The sequence below is a fragment of the Mobula birostris genome, chromosome 23 (assembly GCF_030028105.1).
Source record: "Mobula birostris isolate sMobBir1 chromosome 23, sMobBir1.hap1, whole genome shotgun sequence".
Classification (NCBI taxonomy): Eukaryota; Metazoa; Chordata; class Chondrichthyes; order Myliobatiformes; family Myliobatidae; genus Mobula; species Mobula birostris.
In genome coordinates, this window is record NC_092392.1 from 20,940,920 (window position 1) to 20,959,437 (window position 18,518).

An 18,518-nucleotide genomic window follows, 5' to 3' on the forward strand; every position below is an offset into this window, starting at 1 on the left:
AAACTACTGAGTTGCTCCAGCTTGTGTTGCTCCAGATTCCAATATCTACAATCTTACAGACAATTGCACACAAACCAAACGGATTCTTGATTACTTTTACTGACACTCACACAGTAGATATTATTCTGTCTAGTGCATTTAATCTCAACATTCACCTTATTAACAGATATCTGAAAGTACATATTGTTTGCTGATGTCACTGTTCCTTTAAACTTTTTAAATGCTTACTGATTTCAAAATGTAAATGCTTTGTATATTTCTCTAGTCACTAAATAGTAAAACAGAAAGAAATTCATATGGATTCACTGAGAATCATCATTCCAAACACGGTAAGACATTTGTAAAGGTGGAATTTGTGTTAGTCTACTGATAAAATGCACTATTATATTCTCAGGCCAACTTGAACTGCCAGTTAGTCAAGTCCTGGCTCAATTCAAGCATTCACTGATTTGGCTGTGGACAGACTTCCATTAGCAAGATCAGCTGGTCCGTGACTTTAAGCAAGCTTCCACATATAGTTGAAGCAAAGAACATTTAGTTGATGATGTATAGTCTTGTATGCTTCGGTTATTTTCAGTGATAAAATTTATAAATCCTGTCATGTTGTTTGGTAGGAAGTTCCAAGAGGAAAGGGGATACAGACATCTCTTGTGTTACAGCTGTCCGGGTAATGGAAATTCACCCTTACAGAATTCACAAATCACCACTGAGAAATCTCAGATATAGAATAAAATTTGCTTTGATGGAATTTATGCCACAGAAGTAAATAAATTAATATATTTTTCCCAGCTTGCATTTCCTGATGCTTACACAGACGACATGGCTTTACAATAAGGAATTTTGTAATATGGTAAACACAAAATATTCTGCAGATCTTGAACAGCATGCTCGTGCACACACACACAAAAAATGCTGGAGAAACTTAGCAAAAGTTTTAAAATTCATATTTATTTTCGAAGTACATATCTGTCACCAAATACTACCCTGAGATTCCTTTTCTTGCATGCATTCACAGTAGAACAAAAGTACAATAGGGTCAATGAAAAACTACACACAAAGACTGGCAAGCAAAACAAATATGTAAAAGACAAACTGAGCAAATACACACAAAATAAACAAATAATAATAAATGAATAACACAGAGAACATCACTCCTTGAAGGTGAGTCCACAGGTTGTGTTCAGTGTTGCGATGAGAGAAGATGTCCATGCTGGTTCAGCAAGCAAGTCAGCACATCAGATAGTATCTATGAAGAGGAATAATTTGTTTCATTCTGGGACCCTTTATCACAACTCCAGTGTGTTTCATTGGTAGAATATAATTTGTGATGTGGTCCATTTTCTAGGAAAGCAACTTCCATTTAACATGTAGTCATCAGCGTATTCCTCGTGTAGAATACCGTGACTTTGAGTGGAAAATGCTCCCATGCACCCCGTGGCCGTTGTCCTAGGTAATCAAGGACACAGTGTAGGAAGGTCCATTAAATAAGTTTCAGCGAGTTGTTGCAGTCACCTTATACGAGCCACCCATTGTAGCCATAGTGTGCCAGGAAATGTTAACAGTGGAGAACATGGTATCAATCAGTCAGATTCACGAGTGTTGCATGACAGAACTTCTAGAGCAAAGTTTAGGCAATTGATGAATAATCAATCAAACTCCTAACTTGCAGATAGCAAAACAACTTTGTGGAGTTCAGCAAGCTGCTTGGTTAACCTTCTGGAAAATGACAACTCCAAAATGGCAACGGTAAGAGATTCGTTAATCGTGTTATTAATTCTCATTGGATAAGATTTGGAACTGATATATTATTGTCACATGTACCAAGATACAGTGAAAAGCGTGTCAAATTAAATCATTACCTCGTGCATGGGGTAGTACAGGGCAAAACAATAATAATGCAGAATAAAATGTACAGCTACAGAGAAAGTGCATTGCAGATAAACAAAAGAATAATGAGGTTAATTGTGAGTTCAAGAGTCCACCTTATCATAGAAGGGGACAGTTCAGTAGCTTCATAAAAAGCAGCACAGAAGTTGTCCTTGAGCCTGGTGGGACAAGCTTTCAGGTTTTGTATCTTCTGCCCAAAGAAAACCAGGGTGGGGGGGGGGGGGGGAGGGATAGAAGAGAGAATGTCCAGGGTGGCTGAAGTCCTTGGTTATCCCGGCTGCTTAACTGGTGCAGTGAGAAGTTTGGACAGAGTCTATGGAGGGGAAGCCGGCTTCTGTGATGTGCTGAGCTGTGTCCACAGCTCTCTGCAGTTTCTTGTGGTCACATGCAGAGCAGTTGCTACTCTCTGGCATCGAAGATGTTGCCAAGGTGCGTGAACTTCTCTGCAGCGAGAGCACTCACCTATTTCTTAATACCTTAGTTAGCCTGGATGATGATTAGGTCTGGCAATGCCAGTAACTTCATATACAGATGGAACACTTACGGACACTATTTACTGAAGAGTTATAAATACTACATCCTTGTCATTTGCTCTCATGGGTTCTGCTGTCATTGAAGACGGAGATGCTCCTAAAGTAGTCTCATCCTATTAAGCTGTATAACTGCCCTTCAGCTTAACTGACTAGAGTGCGAGGTCCACTGTGGTTTAGTTTAATATCTTGGTTATGGGATCACAAAACTAATTTCTGCAGCCCTGATATTCAATCTGTGCGTGTGTTGTGGCTGCACCACACTGAAATCTCAGTTTCAGGTACACAAACCTAGAAATTCACTGGTTAAAGTGACTAATGGCTGTAGGACCTACTGCTGGAGAGATACCCACAGAACCGTACACTGCTGAATGGACCTTACAACTGTGAAATGGCTTTCTCTCGTACATTGTGGAGATACAGAGGAAGTCAGCAGACAACTTCGGGAAGAAGGCGGCAGGAAGTGTCAGCAGTTGGGATCCAACAGGGATTGTTGGGGTGGGGGAGCATGCTGGATTGCGTCACAGAATTGGGACTTGGGGTGGGGATGGAATGTCATCGGAGATTTCCAATTTTATGAGAGCAAGTTGGTGGGAAGGACTCTGGGGCAGGAAAGTAGTGATAATCTGGGCCATGGGGAGAGTAACCAAGCAATAAATGCAAGACAACTTCCTGTTTTAAATTCATGGCCCCTAGCAGACAGTTGCTGAGAAAGACCCATTTTAATTTGCTCCACAAAAGCAGCAGCATTATGCAAATCCAGTTGGGCTGGGAGTGTTTGATTGTAGGTGCATCAACTGTAAACTAACAGAGATGTACATAACATTGGTTTGGCTGCACTTGGAGTATTGAGTGCAGTTCTGGTCACTGCACCACCAGAGGGACACAATTCAATTATACAGGCTGCAGGAAAGATTACCAGAATGTTGCCTGAATGTGAGCGAGGACTATTTTCTCTGGAGTGAAAGAGGCTGAGAGGTGATTTGATAGAGGTATATAAAATTCTCAGAGACATTCAAATGTCGCTTAAATGTTGTTACTGTTAGGTACCTATTAGGAGCTAATACACAGCTTTATTCTGCTCTTGGAGGTGTTCTTTTTAGGGTAGTTACGCAGAATTTGTTTCCCATGGTAGGTGAGTCCAAAACGAGAGGGCAAAGATTTAAGGTGAAAGGGAGGAGGTTTAAAGGGAATCCAAGAAAAAAAATCTTTCAGACAAAGAGCAGCTGGTATCTGGAATGAGTTGCTAAACGAGGCTGGTAAAGGCAGGAAGAGTAACAACATTTAAGAGGTAAATGGATAGGTGCATGAGTGATCAAATCACAAACATGAGAGAATCTGCAGATGCTGGAAATCCCAGCAACACAAACAAAATGCTGGAGGAACTCAGCAGGCCGGGCACGCAAGTGAGCAGGGAAGAGAGCAACAGAAATTGATGCAGGCACGGTGTCGCATCTAAGGGCCACACAAGTGCGCATGACTGACGCTAGTTAGAACCTATTCGGCAACAGCTTCCTGCCCCATTTAAGCAGAACAGTGTCCCAAATACATGAAGGCAATCCCAGCAATACCGTCCATTAGTTTTTGTTCTTTCAAAGTTGTCCCAAATAAGCGGCTGCCCTATTAACCCGAATCCACTGTCTATAAAAATAAGAGGTCAAAGCACAGTCAAGGAAAAAAAAAGGCATAAATACCAGCACTTTTCTTTTCTGTACAGCTATGTGTAGGTTTGTCATTGATTTGAAAATGTTGCAAAGTAGCACAGCACAGATTGGCTGACCTCCAGCAATCCTTCAGTGCTTTTGCTAGTAATGCAAAAGGAACATTTCATTGTGTTTCGATGTAAATGTGATGAACAAATGAATCTGAATCAGGGAGTGACATAAGACACTGGAGCAGAATTAGGTCATTCAACCTATTGAGTCTACTCCACAAGAGGCAAATGGATAGGCACATGAGTGAGCAGGGAAGAGAGATCGTTCCACAATTCCATCATGGCTGATATATTATCCTCGTCAACCTCATCCTCCTGCCTTCTCTCCATAACCTTCGTCTCCCTGACTAATCAAGAACCTATCAACCTCTGCTTTAAATATACCCAATGATATGGCCTCTGCAGCCAAGACCCGCCTGGAATGCTGGACTTCACTTTCCTGATCAAAGTACAAACCAGGCTCTTCCCATCCTCAAGAAACAATGATCACTTCAATCAGATTCTGTACACCTATGAGCAGAAACAGCACCACTGTGTGAACGCAATCCAAAACCTGCAATGCTTGGTCGAGTTTTTCACCAGGCACAATTCAAGCAAAAAGGTCACTGCAACTGGCTCCATGCTGTGGGTAAAGAAAGTAAATTTGATGTAGAAAGGGGTGAAGAAAACAATGCGATGCATCTGGCTTTCTAGGCAAATGGCAGCTGCTCCTGGCTTTAATCTTTCTGGCATTGTACTGGATATGCTCTTTAAAAATAATTACTTTTGCTTAGTTTTATGGGACCGTATGCTCTCCCCAGTCCACCCAAAAATAACAGTGCACTAAACTCACATCAAACGGTTGAACTATGAATAATACTCGAGATTACATGTTACGATGCAACATGGCTGGGGACCAGGACAAATATGAGCAATCCAGTCTCTTAATTCGATATTAAGGGGGCTGTCAAACAAAATTCCAGAACGAATTCAAAATTTCCAGGTGCAGACACAGATTCAGCGGCCACTTTATTAGGTACATCTGTGCTCGTGCTCATTAATGCAAATATCTAATCAGCCAAACACGTGGCAGCACTCAACACATAAAAGCATGCAGGCTTGGTCAAGAGTTTCAGTTGTTGGTCCATGTGAATCTTTACCTCCTGAAACACTGGAGGAGACATTCATTCTCTTGCCTTTGTGTACCACAGAATTCACAGAGCATCTGTTAATATTCAGCATTTCCTAAACTCTGCACTGAGAAATATACCATAATTACACACCTGGCACAGTTCTCTTTACATCTTAACCATGCCTATTGTTCAAATACTTTTTTTTTGGTGAAATTGCTCTTTTGAAATGAAGGTAGTATCCCCAGTTTATTTTTTATTCTGACAAATCACATGCCTCTGAGAGGCAACAACTGCATCCTCGTAAAGTAGTCCAATTTTCAGTACAGCAAGATTTTGAAAAAAGGTTCTAGCACCTTCCCGGCGTGTATGACAAATAAACTCTTCTCGGGCTTCCAGCCAGGTACAGATATCGATTTAAACCGATGTTTCAATGACAAACCCTCTCATCTACACCAGGGATGACCCAGGGGTGAGATTCATCCTTGATGAAGATGGTAGAGTTTGTCACCGAAACACTGGTTCAAATCGATACCCGGCCTGGAAGCCTGAGAAGAGTTTATTGGAGCAACACTATAATTTTAATTCCTAGTCTGCCCCTCCTGCCTGGGAACTTCTTGCACAATATAGTATATTTAAAACAAAATTCAGGCATTAACAGGACAATTTCTATTTATGTATTCAACATGGTAAAATATTCCAATTCACGGCACAGAGTGGACATCAAATAAAGCACGGTATTGGATCACGTGGGCAGACAATCAAAATGGTGGCGATGAGGTAAATTTTAAGTGGCATCATTGAGGAGGAGAAGCTTCCTTTTTCGTAGCCTATCAATCATGGTTTGAACCTACTGTGAATTTTCCCTATTACACAATATTATTGCTTAAATGTCTTCGTGTTAAAAAGCATGGAAGCTAATACCCTTGAAATGCCTGATAACTGAAATAAAAGTAGCTAGACAGACAATACTAACCTTCAGAAATATATGGAAATATACCTATCCACAGACAACTGCAGCAGGGTTTGATTACCTTCATAACCCAGTTAATTGCTTTGATTTCAACAACATCTAAGAGCATTGGAAAGGACTGCCAAGTTACTCAGCATAACAGTGCATAATCAACCACAACAAAAAAAAGGAACAGATTAAGTGACTGTTTAATGTCCCCAGAATAGATCTTCACATTTAAAAAATTATGACAGTGTATTCATCAAAGGAAAAGCTGCTGGGGCTTGTTTTGGCAATGAGCCTTTCATAAAATGCCACAATTTTGCTGAAAGGGTAGAAAAATATAAGATTACAATAGTCTTGAGAGATTTCAACCTGAAACTAAAGAAAGTTTCCATTTATTGAGCCTCAAGTTCTGCAGAACTTTTAGCCAATTACTCTCAGCCAACATATGATCATCTTTGAACTTCCACTGAAGTTTACAAAGAGGTTCTGTATCTGCCATTTTACATTTCTACTCAAATAGGGGAAATCCTACTCAAATCAAATGGAAAATTTATACGCATTTTTTTACAAAAAGAAAAATCAAGAACTGGCATGGTTTACTCACAAAATATTTACACTTTCCAAAATCTGGTAAAGATCTGAACCATTTCTCACATTCACATGAAGGAGACATGAAATGTTTCTGTATAAAGCATATATTCTACAAACGTTTGTACAAAGCTGTGGGATAAATTGGATGCAAATACATGCAGTAACTGTAAACAGAACAACCAAGTTTAATTAAAATAGAACTGGGACCACTGCTGGCTATGAAAGAATTCACGTGTTAATATAAAATATAAAAACAAACATCCAACAGAGCAGAATTTACATGGCTATTGCAAATCGATAAATAAAATAGTATTTATCTTTCACACTTCACTTCTAGATCACAATCATTTGTCAACAGTAAAGCTTCCAGCAACACTGTTAACATTTTTCCAGCGTCCCACATGCAATTACAGTGAGAACAAAAAAAAACCAAAATTGGCAGAATGCCAAGATGAAAGGGTAGATTGGCAAATTGAATAGATTGTTTGCATGGGCCTCTTGTGTGAGGATGTAAAGCAATAAAATTTACTCAGAACACAACTACCACAATACCATTTTGCTCAAACCACATCTACAACACCTACAGCTTATTTTTAAGAGTTACAGTCTTCCCCACATAGTAAACACGTTGAGGCTGAATGACTAGGTTTCTTGGAAACTTTTCCATCATATGGTCGACAACTAGTATTTATTGATATCCAAAAAAATGCGACAGTATATAAAAATGTTACCTGAACCGCTGAATGTTTCCAGCACCCTTTTTTTCTTTCATGGTACAACTATTGCCCTACCGAGAATAAAGTAGCCACTTTATTAGGTATAGGAGTGGAACCTGGTGTGGTCTTCCACTGCTGTAGACTACCTACTTCAAGGTTCAAAGTGTTGTACATTCAGAAATGCTCTCCTGCACACTACTGTGGTTATTTGCATTACTGTCACCTTCCAGTTAGCTTGAACCAATCTGGCCATTCTCCTCTAACCATTCTCGCTGAGGCTCTGAAGACTGCCCTGGCTGCTGCTCTCCATGCCCGCTAATATGATGAACTGATAAGCAAGGCCTTGGGTCTACTCCAGGGTTTGGATCTCAGGACTCAATGTTGGTTTGGAATGCTATTGTTCGCTTCAATTGTCTGCATGATTTGTATTTTTTTTCCTTTCTCGTGTATCGACTGTTGATCTTTTATTTTTATTCTTTTCTTTTCCCCCCAAATTGGGTTGGTTCAGGTTTCTTGCTTTGTGGCTACCTGTGAGCAAGCAAATCTCAAGGTTGTATAATTTATACATTCTTTGATAACAAATGAATCTTGAATTAACAAAGGCATGTTCTTCCTCAGAACAGATCTCACTGGATATTATTTTCAAGTCGTACCATTCTCTGTAAATTCTAGTAGCTGTTGTGCATGAAAATCCCAGGAGATCAGTAATTTCTGAGATACTCAAGCCACCCCGTCTGGCATCAACAATCATTCCATGGTCAAAGTCACTTAGATCACATTACTTCCCCATTCTGATGTCTGGTCTGAACAACAACTGAACCTCTTGACCACGTCTACCTGCTTTTATGCATTGAGTTGCTGCGTAAAATATGGCTGATTGGCTGATTAGATATTTGCATTAATGAGGTGTACATTACCCCCTAGGCCTGAGTCAACGTAGTGGTAGTAGTAGGTGTACAGGTGTACCTAATAATGTGGCCACTGAATGTAAGGTAGCACTAGAAAATAGGAACACAGCACTTTTTTTTATGTAACACTAACCTCATTAACTTTTGCATTCATAACTAATAAAAAAAAGGAATGTACAAATACTATAAGCAATTTTTAATTCAGAAATTAAGTCTTCAGTGGCTGTTGAACTGAATAACAATCTGAGCATCTGGATTCCCATTACTCAAATACCCATAACTGGTTCATGTAATGGCTTTGTAAGTTTCAATAATGCATTACAGCACATTTACAGCTAATAATATATTTTTTCCGCGATTCACTTAACAGGAACTGAGTGTTGTTGGCAAGTTCAGCATTTAATCTCCCTTCCTAATTGCCCTTGAGAAAGTGGGTCATGTTCTTGACTTTTTGCAGATCCTCTGGTGGACACAGTCGCACTCTGTGCTTTGGTAACTGTAGCCAGGATGTGATGTGGTTCCGTAAGTTTTTCTGTAGTGTCCTCTCAACTGGTTCGAGACATCTTGTTGAGTGAATCATACTAGAGGCAGACTAGTTTCTGTGATGGTGGGGAGACCGAGATGGATTTGTACGACTTAGTAGTTATGGGGCCACCGAGTGGCTTGCCAGGCTATTTCAGAGAGGAAAATGTGGGGTGGTATGGAGATAAAGGTAGGGCACACCTTGGAAAGTTCATTACAGAACTAGAGGTGTTTTTAAATGGCAATCTGGTAATTTTCCTTACTGCGAGGGACTTGAATCCAGGTGTCTGGGTTACTCGTGCTGATAGAAACTACACAATCTGTCACGACCAAAAGGCTTCACTTTTATAAAATTTTATGTTGTGCCTTCATCCCAAAATACTCATTCCCATGTCTCTGTAGGCACATCAAGTATTTTCTGGTGAGCTATTTCAGGAAGTTTAAAAAAGTGTAGGATATCCAGTCATGTGCCATTAGGTATCATCGACCTTTGGAGTTTATGCCAAAGGACATCTTTGACATGAGATAACTGAAACCCAACAGACTTGTAAGAAACTAAATGAAATATCGAAGTCCTGAAGAATCTTGATTATCAGTTGCAAAATGGAAGAGCTCTTGTGGATAAGGAAATCCTGCGAACCCTGAACCTCAACTTGGGCTGTGCAGCATCTGCGAAGGAGAATAAAAGCTGTCTGCCCATTACAGTGAGTGGGCGGATCATACATAATTAAAGAATGAACGTCTCATATGCTAAAAGATGAACATTTGAACAATCCACCACGTCAAGGCCCTTCGCCTTTAACTGTTTACTCGCATGCTATTTCTCTGTAACTCCACTCTGCATTGGGTACTCGTTTTATACTTCAATGTACTAGGGTATGCCGTGATCCGCCCGGCTGGCACACAAACAGAATCATGGTGTACGTGACAATAACCCAATTCATCAATCAGCAAGTCCAACATTTCAACCTCCAGCTCTGGCCAGTGTCCCTTCTTGAACTTTTACAGCCGAATATGAGATAAGCAGAAAGAACAACACACACACACACACACACACACACAAAATACTTGAAGAACTCAGCAAGTCAGGTAGCATCTGCGGAAGTGAACAGTCAATGTTTTGGGCTGAGACTTTTCATCCTGATGGAGGGTCCCATGCTGAAATGTTGGCTGTTTAGTTCCCTCCATAGATGCTGCCTGACTTATTGAGTTCCCCCAGTATTTTGTGTATGTTGCTCAAGATTTCCAGCATCTGCAGAATCTCGTTTATAATCCATGCAACAGCCTGGTGAACCTCTTCTGCACCCTCTCCAAAGCCTCCACCTCCTTCCTGTACTATGGTGACAAGAAATGTGCACAATACTTCAAATGAGGTTCAACCAACATTTTATAAAGTTGTAACGTGATATTCCAAACACATATTTTCCACGCCGTGGCCGATGAAGGCAAGCACCCTGCTCCTTGTTCAGCACCCTGCCAGTTGTACTGACACCGTCAGGGATTTGTACTCAGCGGCCATTTATTAGGTACACCTGTACATCTGCTCATTGACACAAATGCCTAATCGGCCAATTATGTGGTAGCAACTCAATGCATTAAAGCATGCAGGCATGGTCAGGAGTTTCAGTTGTTGTTCAGACCAAACATTGGAATGGGGAACAAATGCGATCTAAGTAACTTTCAGCATGAAACATTGTTGGTGCCAGATAGGGTGGTCTGAGTATCTTAGAAACTGCTGATCTCCTGGGATTTTCATGCACAGCAGTCACAGAGAATGGAGCAAAACTCTTTATAAAAAAAAAACATCCATTGAGCAGTATTTCTGTGGACAAAAGCACCTTGTTAATCAGAGAGGTCAGAGGAGAATGGACAGAGTGGTTCAAGCTGACAGGAAGGTGACAGCAACTTAAATAACCACACGTTACAACAGTGGTGTGCAGAAGAGCATCTCTAAACTCACAACACGACGAACCTTAAAGTGGAAGGGCTACAGCAGCAGAAGACTATGAACATTCACTCAGTGGCTACTTCGTTATGTACTGGAGTTACATCCTGTACCAAATAGTGGGCACGGAGTGTACGTACTCCATAGCTCCTTTGTTCATCAGAAACTCCTTAGAGTCTACTTGTAGCATCTGAAAGTCTGAAAACCCCTACTTCATGATGAGCTATTCTTCAATGCTCCCATGGTGAAATTCACCTCCTGGAAGAATGCGTACAACTGCCCCAGCCACAATAGCCCCTTCAATTTTAAGAGGTATGGGCTTGTTTTAAGCAGAGCACTTGCTGATATGAGCCGTCAATCAACAATGTGGTTTGTGCCAGCTGTACCCAGAAATCTTTATAATCAGCAAGCAGCACAAAATTGGCTTGGTACCTGTAGTGTTGGCAACAGGCCTAGATTAATTACTCTGTGATCACCATTCTGTTTTACAGAGGCTATCCAATTTAGAAGCTCCCCTGCTCCAATGTTTTTGTCTTGCATTTGGTTTTCAATACTTGTACATACAAAATCTAATAATATGTAGTGTATTTACCCCAAAAGGAAAATATCATGAACAAAAGAATGTGTGAAATTAGATAAAATTTTCGGGTGGATAAGGAAGTGCGCCTAATAGGGTGCCATTACAGAACAGAAATTCTGCAATGCCCAGTAAAATCTTTACTCTAAAAGGAAAAATACCAAGAAAATTATATTCAACAGATTTTTTTTTGAAGAATCCTCACATTACAGTTGGCCTACAGATTAGTGTTGTTTTGATGGTGCATTATTTTAATCTGAACACCGAAGCTGGGAAATTAAAATGCATATTGCAGTCCAAGTTGGCTTGTTGATAAGCCAATTAATATTCTATTTTCTGTCAATTAAAATTGCAGTCCATTAACAGATAGCCCCCAAAATAGCCCATTTAATTGTGCATTATTTTATTACTTAAGTGAATTATAGATAATCTTCATCTTAACCTCAAACACGTACATGGAAAATCAACTGCAAAGAAAAAGCTAAAATTACATGCGTATCTATTTTTAGGTTTTTCCATGTGCTCTGTGGCTGTGGGTAAAATAAACACAAAAACTCAGTCCAACCACTCTGTGGTAAACAGTGCAGAGACCTGCACAGGAGCTTCAGCAACAAGCTGCATGGGAAGAGAGGTGGGGCCTGCTTGAAAAGGGTCATGTCTAACACAAAGGATCTCTAGGCAAGAGTCACGTCTTTCGGCGCGCAAGGGAAGCTGTATGAGATCTATACAGCACAGCTCGCTGCCTGCTGCTACAACAGGTGGTTGTATTTTGTCATCGGTTGTCAAGTTCCCCCAGTCTTTAACTTCTTTGTCAGTGGCTCATTTTGTTCTGAGACATGCATCATTTCACAGCCCCCAGTATAGAGCAGCTGCAATTTTAGCCACTCCTCCAGTGCAACAGAGTTTTCTCAAACAAACTGTGGAATTCCCTCCACAAAATTCTTCACCTCTCAACTGCTCTTTTCTTTGGCCTTTGGGGTGGGTTGAAGCTTCAGGTAAAGACTCTTTAACTGCCACACTTGGTTAAATGCTAACTTGGTGTCAATGAAGATCTCTGGCACTCCTCCTTCGATCTATGCCTGGACCAAGGCTGTGATGCAGTTTGGTCATGGCAAAACTCAAATTGGGCATCAGTGAGTTGACAATTGGTGAGAAGGGGAATTTGATCATGAGAAGAATTAATTGCCATTCCAATGGCTATGGAGGCCAAGTCATTGGGTATATTTAAAGAGGAGGTTGATAGGTTCTTGGTTAGTAAGGACATCAAAGGTTACAGGGAGAAGGAAGGAGCAACAGGTTGAGACACGAAATAAATCAGCCATGATTGAATGGCGGAGCAGTCTCTATGAGCAGAACAGCCTAATTCTTCTATGGTTCACGGTCTAATTTGGCTGAGGAGGCAAAATGTCAAATTTTCAAGTTCACAAAATGGGGCAAGGAGTATGGAGGAGAGCGCAGAGAGGCATCAATGGATATGGACAAGCTGAGCAGGTAAGTCAGAACATGGCAGAATAGAATGTGGAAAAGTAAGAAGTCACCTATTTAGGGTACAAAACAAAGACAAATCAGAGTATTAGTAATATGATAAATGATCAGATTATAGTCCATGTTCAAAGGAATGATATAAAGGACTGGGAAACCTTGGTGTGCATCCCAAGAATACATTACGACAGTAGGAATAACTGCATTCATTAGCCCAGATGCAGAATATAAGAGCAAAAAAAAAAAAAATGGTGTAACAGCTCAAAACTATCTGTTAGGCCACAGCTCAAGTAATCTGTACAGCTCTAGACAACAAGTTATGGGAAGGACGTGACTGCACTAGATATAGAGCAGATTCATCAGGATGCTGCTTGTGGTGGAACATTTCAATTATAAGGAGAGACTGGATAGGCTGGGTTTGCTTTCCTTTGAGTGGAAGACACTGACTGGGGCTCTGCCTGGAGGTATAAAAATAATTAACAAGTTGAATAGAGTCATACAGCGCAGAAACAGACCTTCAGGCACAACTCAACCAGGCCAACCAAGGTGCCTTCCTGAGCTGGCCCCATTTGCCAACAGTATTAACCATGCTCCCAAGATTCAAGATTCATTATTGTTCAATGTCATCTCCAGTACACAAGTGTAAAGGAGAACAAAATAATTGTTACCCCAGATCTGATGCAGCACTAAAAGAAACAGTAATATAGAAATATTATGTAGATACTATACATAGAATATACATAGATTGATTGTATGCCCCTAAAGAGATTCTGGACACAAGACTGTCTGTATACAAGGTGACTAACAGGAACCAAAGCAGAGATATTTACTACTAGAGGGTATAGGTTTCAAGGTCAGGGAGAAGAGAATTAGATGTGATTCAAGGAAGACTTTTTTTCACTCAGAAGGTGGTTGGGTTCTGCTCTGCACTGTTTAAGTGGCTGTGCAAGCAGATATTCTCGTGACATTAAGAAATAGCTAACAAGTATTTGTATTGCCAAGGAGTCGGATGTTATACACCAAGTGCTAGACAATAGGTGTACACCATAAGGCACAGGAGTAGAATTAGGCCATTCAACCCATCGAGTCTGCTCCACCATTCTATCATGACTTATTTATTATCCCACTCAACACCATTCTCCTGCCTTCTCCCCATAACCTTTGACTCCCTGACAAATCAAACTGCACTTTAAATATACCCAATGACTTGGCCTTCCCTTCACAGCTGCTGATGCCTATGAATTCCACAAATTCACCAACTGCTGGCTAAATAAATTCCTCCTCATTAGTGGGCACGTGGCCAAGTGGTTAAGGCGTTCGTCTAGTGACCTCAAGGTCGCTAGTTCGAGCCTCAGACGTGGCAGCGTGTTTGTGTTCTTGAGCAAGCCACTTAATCACACATTGCTCTAGTGTCTGTGCAAGGAGTAGCGTCCCACACAGACTTCCAATCTGTGCCTTATAAGGCATGAAATTGCCCCACGCAGGCCTCTCATGGTCTGAGTCATCTCTGCTCTTCCAGGTGCCTTTCTATTCTGAGGCTGTGCCTTCCTATTCTAGGTTCCCCCGCTATAGGAAACATCCTCTCCACAGCCACTCTAGAGCTTTCAATATCTGATAGGTTTCAATGAGATTCCCCCTGCCCCCAACCAATCTTCTGAACTCCAGCAAGTACAGGCCTAGAGCCTTGAAAAGCTCCTCAAACATTAACCCTTTCATTTCCAGAAAAAAAATTCTCATGAACTTCCTCTGGACCATCTCCAATGCCAGCACAACTTTTCTAAGGGGCTCAAAACTGCTCACAATACCCCATGTGCCTTATTAAGCCTCAGCATTGCATCCTTGTTTAGCAGATTATTTAATGGCTAGGAGGGTCACCGTGGCTTTAAGGGTATTTCCATGATAGAACAGGCCACATGGTCAATGGCAATTTCTTTTTCTTCATTCAGTCTGCTGCTTCTTCATGTGTGTAGGTTGGCTATTAGGCAATAAAATGGACTGGAGAATGCTGTGGGCCATACAGTTCCTGTGGCGTCTTCATAATGCACCGGATTCAAAACAACACCATCTTGAATGCAGTTAGACAAGCCTGTTTTAACTTTAGCCAATTTTAGCAATGACTTTTGCAAAATATGCAGGTAATGCACTGGTTGCCTGTCATAAGGTACAAATGACAAAGAAATTATTCAGCTTGTATTGTATTTGAAATTACCTTCCAATTTTTGGCAAAAATGTTATACACCACACATAAACACAAAAGATTCCATAGATGCTGGAATCCGGAGCAAGACAAACTGCCGGAGGAACTCAGTTGGTCAGGTAGCATGAAAGGAAATGAATAAACATTGACGATTTGGGCCGAGACCCTTCATTAGTACCTGTTATATGGTCTGTTTTTCCTGCATCTATCCCCAAACCAGGCATCTTTTGTAAGATTCATTTTGTAAGACTTTGGACATTTCTTCCCTAATAGGGTTAATTTTCAAAATGAAATGACCAGATTTTGAATTTGTATTTAGGAGATCTTGGGCAGTACCTGCGTACTTTACTAATTCTCATTATGGATGTGTTTCTTGCAGTTCCTTCGCATATCCTAATTATGTTATATTGGGTTAACTGGCTATATTAAACTATCCCTCAGCATGGGTTATCAACAAAAGGAATCACACAGAAGTTGACTGGTATTTGAGAGGAAGTTGCAGGGTATTGTATCTGTATTGCTATAAGTTAAAACAATTACCTTAAACACTTCCAGTGGTAATGAAAACTTTTCAGCTTCAGACAAGGCCTTTTCAAGGGCATCTTTCCATTCCGAGTCACTTTTGAGAGACTGGATTTCTGCAAGAGAGCAAGGAGCATCTTGTTCACTATCCACCATTATCTACAGTCTTTTCAGGCAATTTAAAATACAATATCCATAATTGAGAAATCCATCCTTTTGTACTGTTCTTCCCAACATACTGTTAAAGCTATTGTTGCTTTTCTATCTCAGAAAGTGGTATTTTGCAGGAATAGTCTCGCAATTCTATTAAAATAAGACCATAAAACGATAATACATAGGAACAGAATTAGGCCATTTGGTCCATCAAGTCCGCTCTATCACACATGGCTGACTTATTATCCCCTGGAACCCCACTCTCCTGCCTTTTCCTCATGCCCTGTCACCATTACTAATCAAGAACCCAACAACCTCTGATTTAAATATACCCAATGACTTGGCCTCCACAATTGTCTGTGTTTATACATTCCACAGATTCACCATCCTCTGGCTAAAGAAAGTCCTCATCTCTGTTCCAAAGGGAAGTCCTTCTATTGAGGCTGTGCCCACTGAACCTGGAGTCCCCCACTCTAGGAAACATCAGCTCCACATTCACTCCAACTAGGCCTTTCAATATTCAATAGGTTTCAATGAGATCCCCACCCCCACTCTTCTAAACTCCAACAAGTACAAGCCCAGAAGCATCAAATACTCCTCATATATTAACCTTTTCTTTCCCAAATAATTGTCATGAACCTCCTCTACTCTCTCTCCAATGCCAGTATGTCCTTTCTTAGATAAGGGGCCCAAAATGACTCATAGTACTCCAAGTCCGACCATCCCTCATGAGGCTTTAAAAGGCATCAAACCCAAATGTGATCAAGAGCAACCTTGATTTGAGATTACTGAGCTTGAAGTTTTAATGAAAGATACTAATCACTACCTTACACGGCGGGAACAAACAGGATCAATCAACATATTAGGGACATGTAAAAGAATATCTGTTTTACACAATGTAGTATAAAGCCAGAGTTTGAATTATGAAATTTATTAAGTTCTTTGATTTATACTGTGTCCACTTCATGAAGTACACCTGTACATTAATACAATTGTATCAGCCAATCATGTGGCAGCAACTCAATGCATAAAAGCATGCAGACATGGTCAAGAGGTTCAGTTGCTGTTCAGACCAAACATCAGAATGAGGAAGAAATGTGATCTAAGTGACTTTAACTGTGGAATAATTGTCAGTGCTAGATAGGGTAGTTTCTAGCTCCGAAACTGCTGATCTTCTCTGGTTTTCACTCACGATTATCTCTAGAATTTACAGAAAATGGTGGGAAGAACAAAGAAACATCCAGCGAGTGGCAGTTCTGTGGGTGAAAATGCCTTGTTTATGAGAGGTCAGGGGAGAATGGCCAGACTGGTTCAATGTGGCAGCAATATATCAGTAACTCAAATAACCATGCATTATAACAGTGATGTGCAGAAAAGCATCTCTGAATGCACAACACATCAAGCCTTGAAGTGGATGGGCCACAGCAGCAGATGAGCTACACACTGGGTTCCACTCCAGTGGCCACATGACAGCTCAGCATTTACCACCATCATTATCGCAATCCTGATCAATAAGCTATGGAACCTGGGCCTCTGTAGCTCCTTCTGCAACTGGATCCTTGAATTCCTAACGAGAAGACCACGATGTGCGTGGATTGGTGATAATATCTCCTCCTTGCTGACGATCAACACTACCACACCTCAGGGGTGTGTGCTTAGCCACTGCTCTACTCTCTCGATACCCATGACTGTGTGGCTAGGCACAGCTCAAATGCCATCTCTAAACTTGCTGATGATACAACCATTGATGGTAGAATCTGAGATGGAGACGAGAGCACGTACAGGAGTGAGATATACCAGCTAGTTGAATGGTGTCACAGTAACAAACTTGCATTCAATGTCATTAAGACTGAAGGACTGATTGTGGACTTCAGAAAGAGTAGGACGGGGAACACACACCTGTCCTTATGGAGGGATCAGAAGTGGAGAGAGTCAGCAATTCAAGTTCCTGGGTGTCAAGAACTCTGAAGATCTAACCTGGTTCCAACATATCGATGCAGTTATAAAGAAGGCAAGACAGCGTCTATATTTCATTATGAGTTTGACGAGATTTGATTTGTCACTTAAAACACTCAAAAGCTTCTACAGATGTACCGTGAAAACCATTCCGATAGGCTGCATCACTGTCTGGTACGGTGGTGGGGGGGGGGTGGCTACCGCACAAGATTGAAAAAAGCTACAGAAAGTTGTAAAATTAGTCAGCTCCAGCACTAGTCTCCGTAGTATCCAAGACATCTTTAAGGAGCGGTGCCTGAGAAAGGCGGCGTCCATTATCAAGGAACCCCATCATCCCCGACGTGCCCTCTTCTCACTGTTACCACCTGGAAGGAGGGACAGAAGCCTGAAGGCACACATCCCGCTTCTTCCCCTCCGTCATCCAATTCCTAAATGGGCATCGAACCCATGAATGCTACCTCACTGTTATTATTTCTGTTTTTGCACTATTTTTAATTTATCTATTTGATGATAGGCATCCATTAGTCTTGTGAGACCATGGATTTGCGCATTGGAAGGCTTCTAGGGTGCAGGCCTGGGCAAGGTTGTATGGAGGACCAGCAGTTGCCCATGCTGCAAGTCTTCCCTCTCCACGCCACCGATGTTGTCCAAGGGGAAGGGCATTAGGGCCAATACAGCATGGCACCGGTGTCGTCGCAGAGCAATGTGTGGTTAAGTGCCTTGCTCAAGGACACAACACACTGCCTCAGCT

The 18,518-nt window shown here is 41.2% G+C and overlaps 1 protein-coding gene across 4 annotated transcripts in view; it reads right to left on the reverse strand.

Annotated features, from left to right (window-relative positions):
• Positions 1 to 18,518, reverse strand: part of sfmbt2 (Scm like with four mbt domains 2) — a 226,443-nt gene that overhangs the window by 109,909 nt on the left and 98,016 nt on the right. For all 4 annotated transcript variants that reach the window (XM_072241179.1, XM_072241180.1, XM_072241177.1 and 1 more), the window contains exon 7: positions 15,677 to 15,774. In XM_072241179.1, coding sequence (XP_072097280.1) covers positions 15,677 to 15,774 — 98 coding nt within the window. The remainder of the gene's footprint in view (positions 1 to 15,676; positions 15,775 to 18,518) is intronic.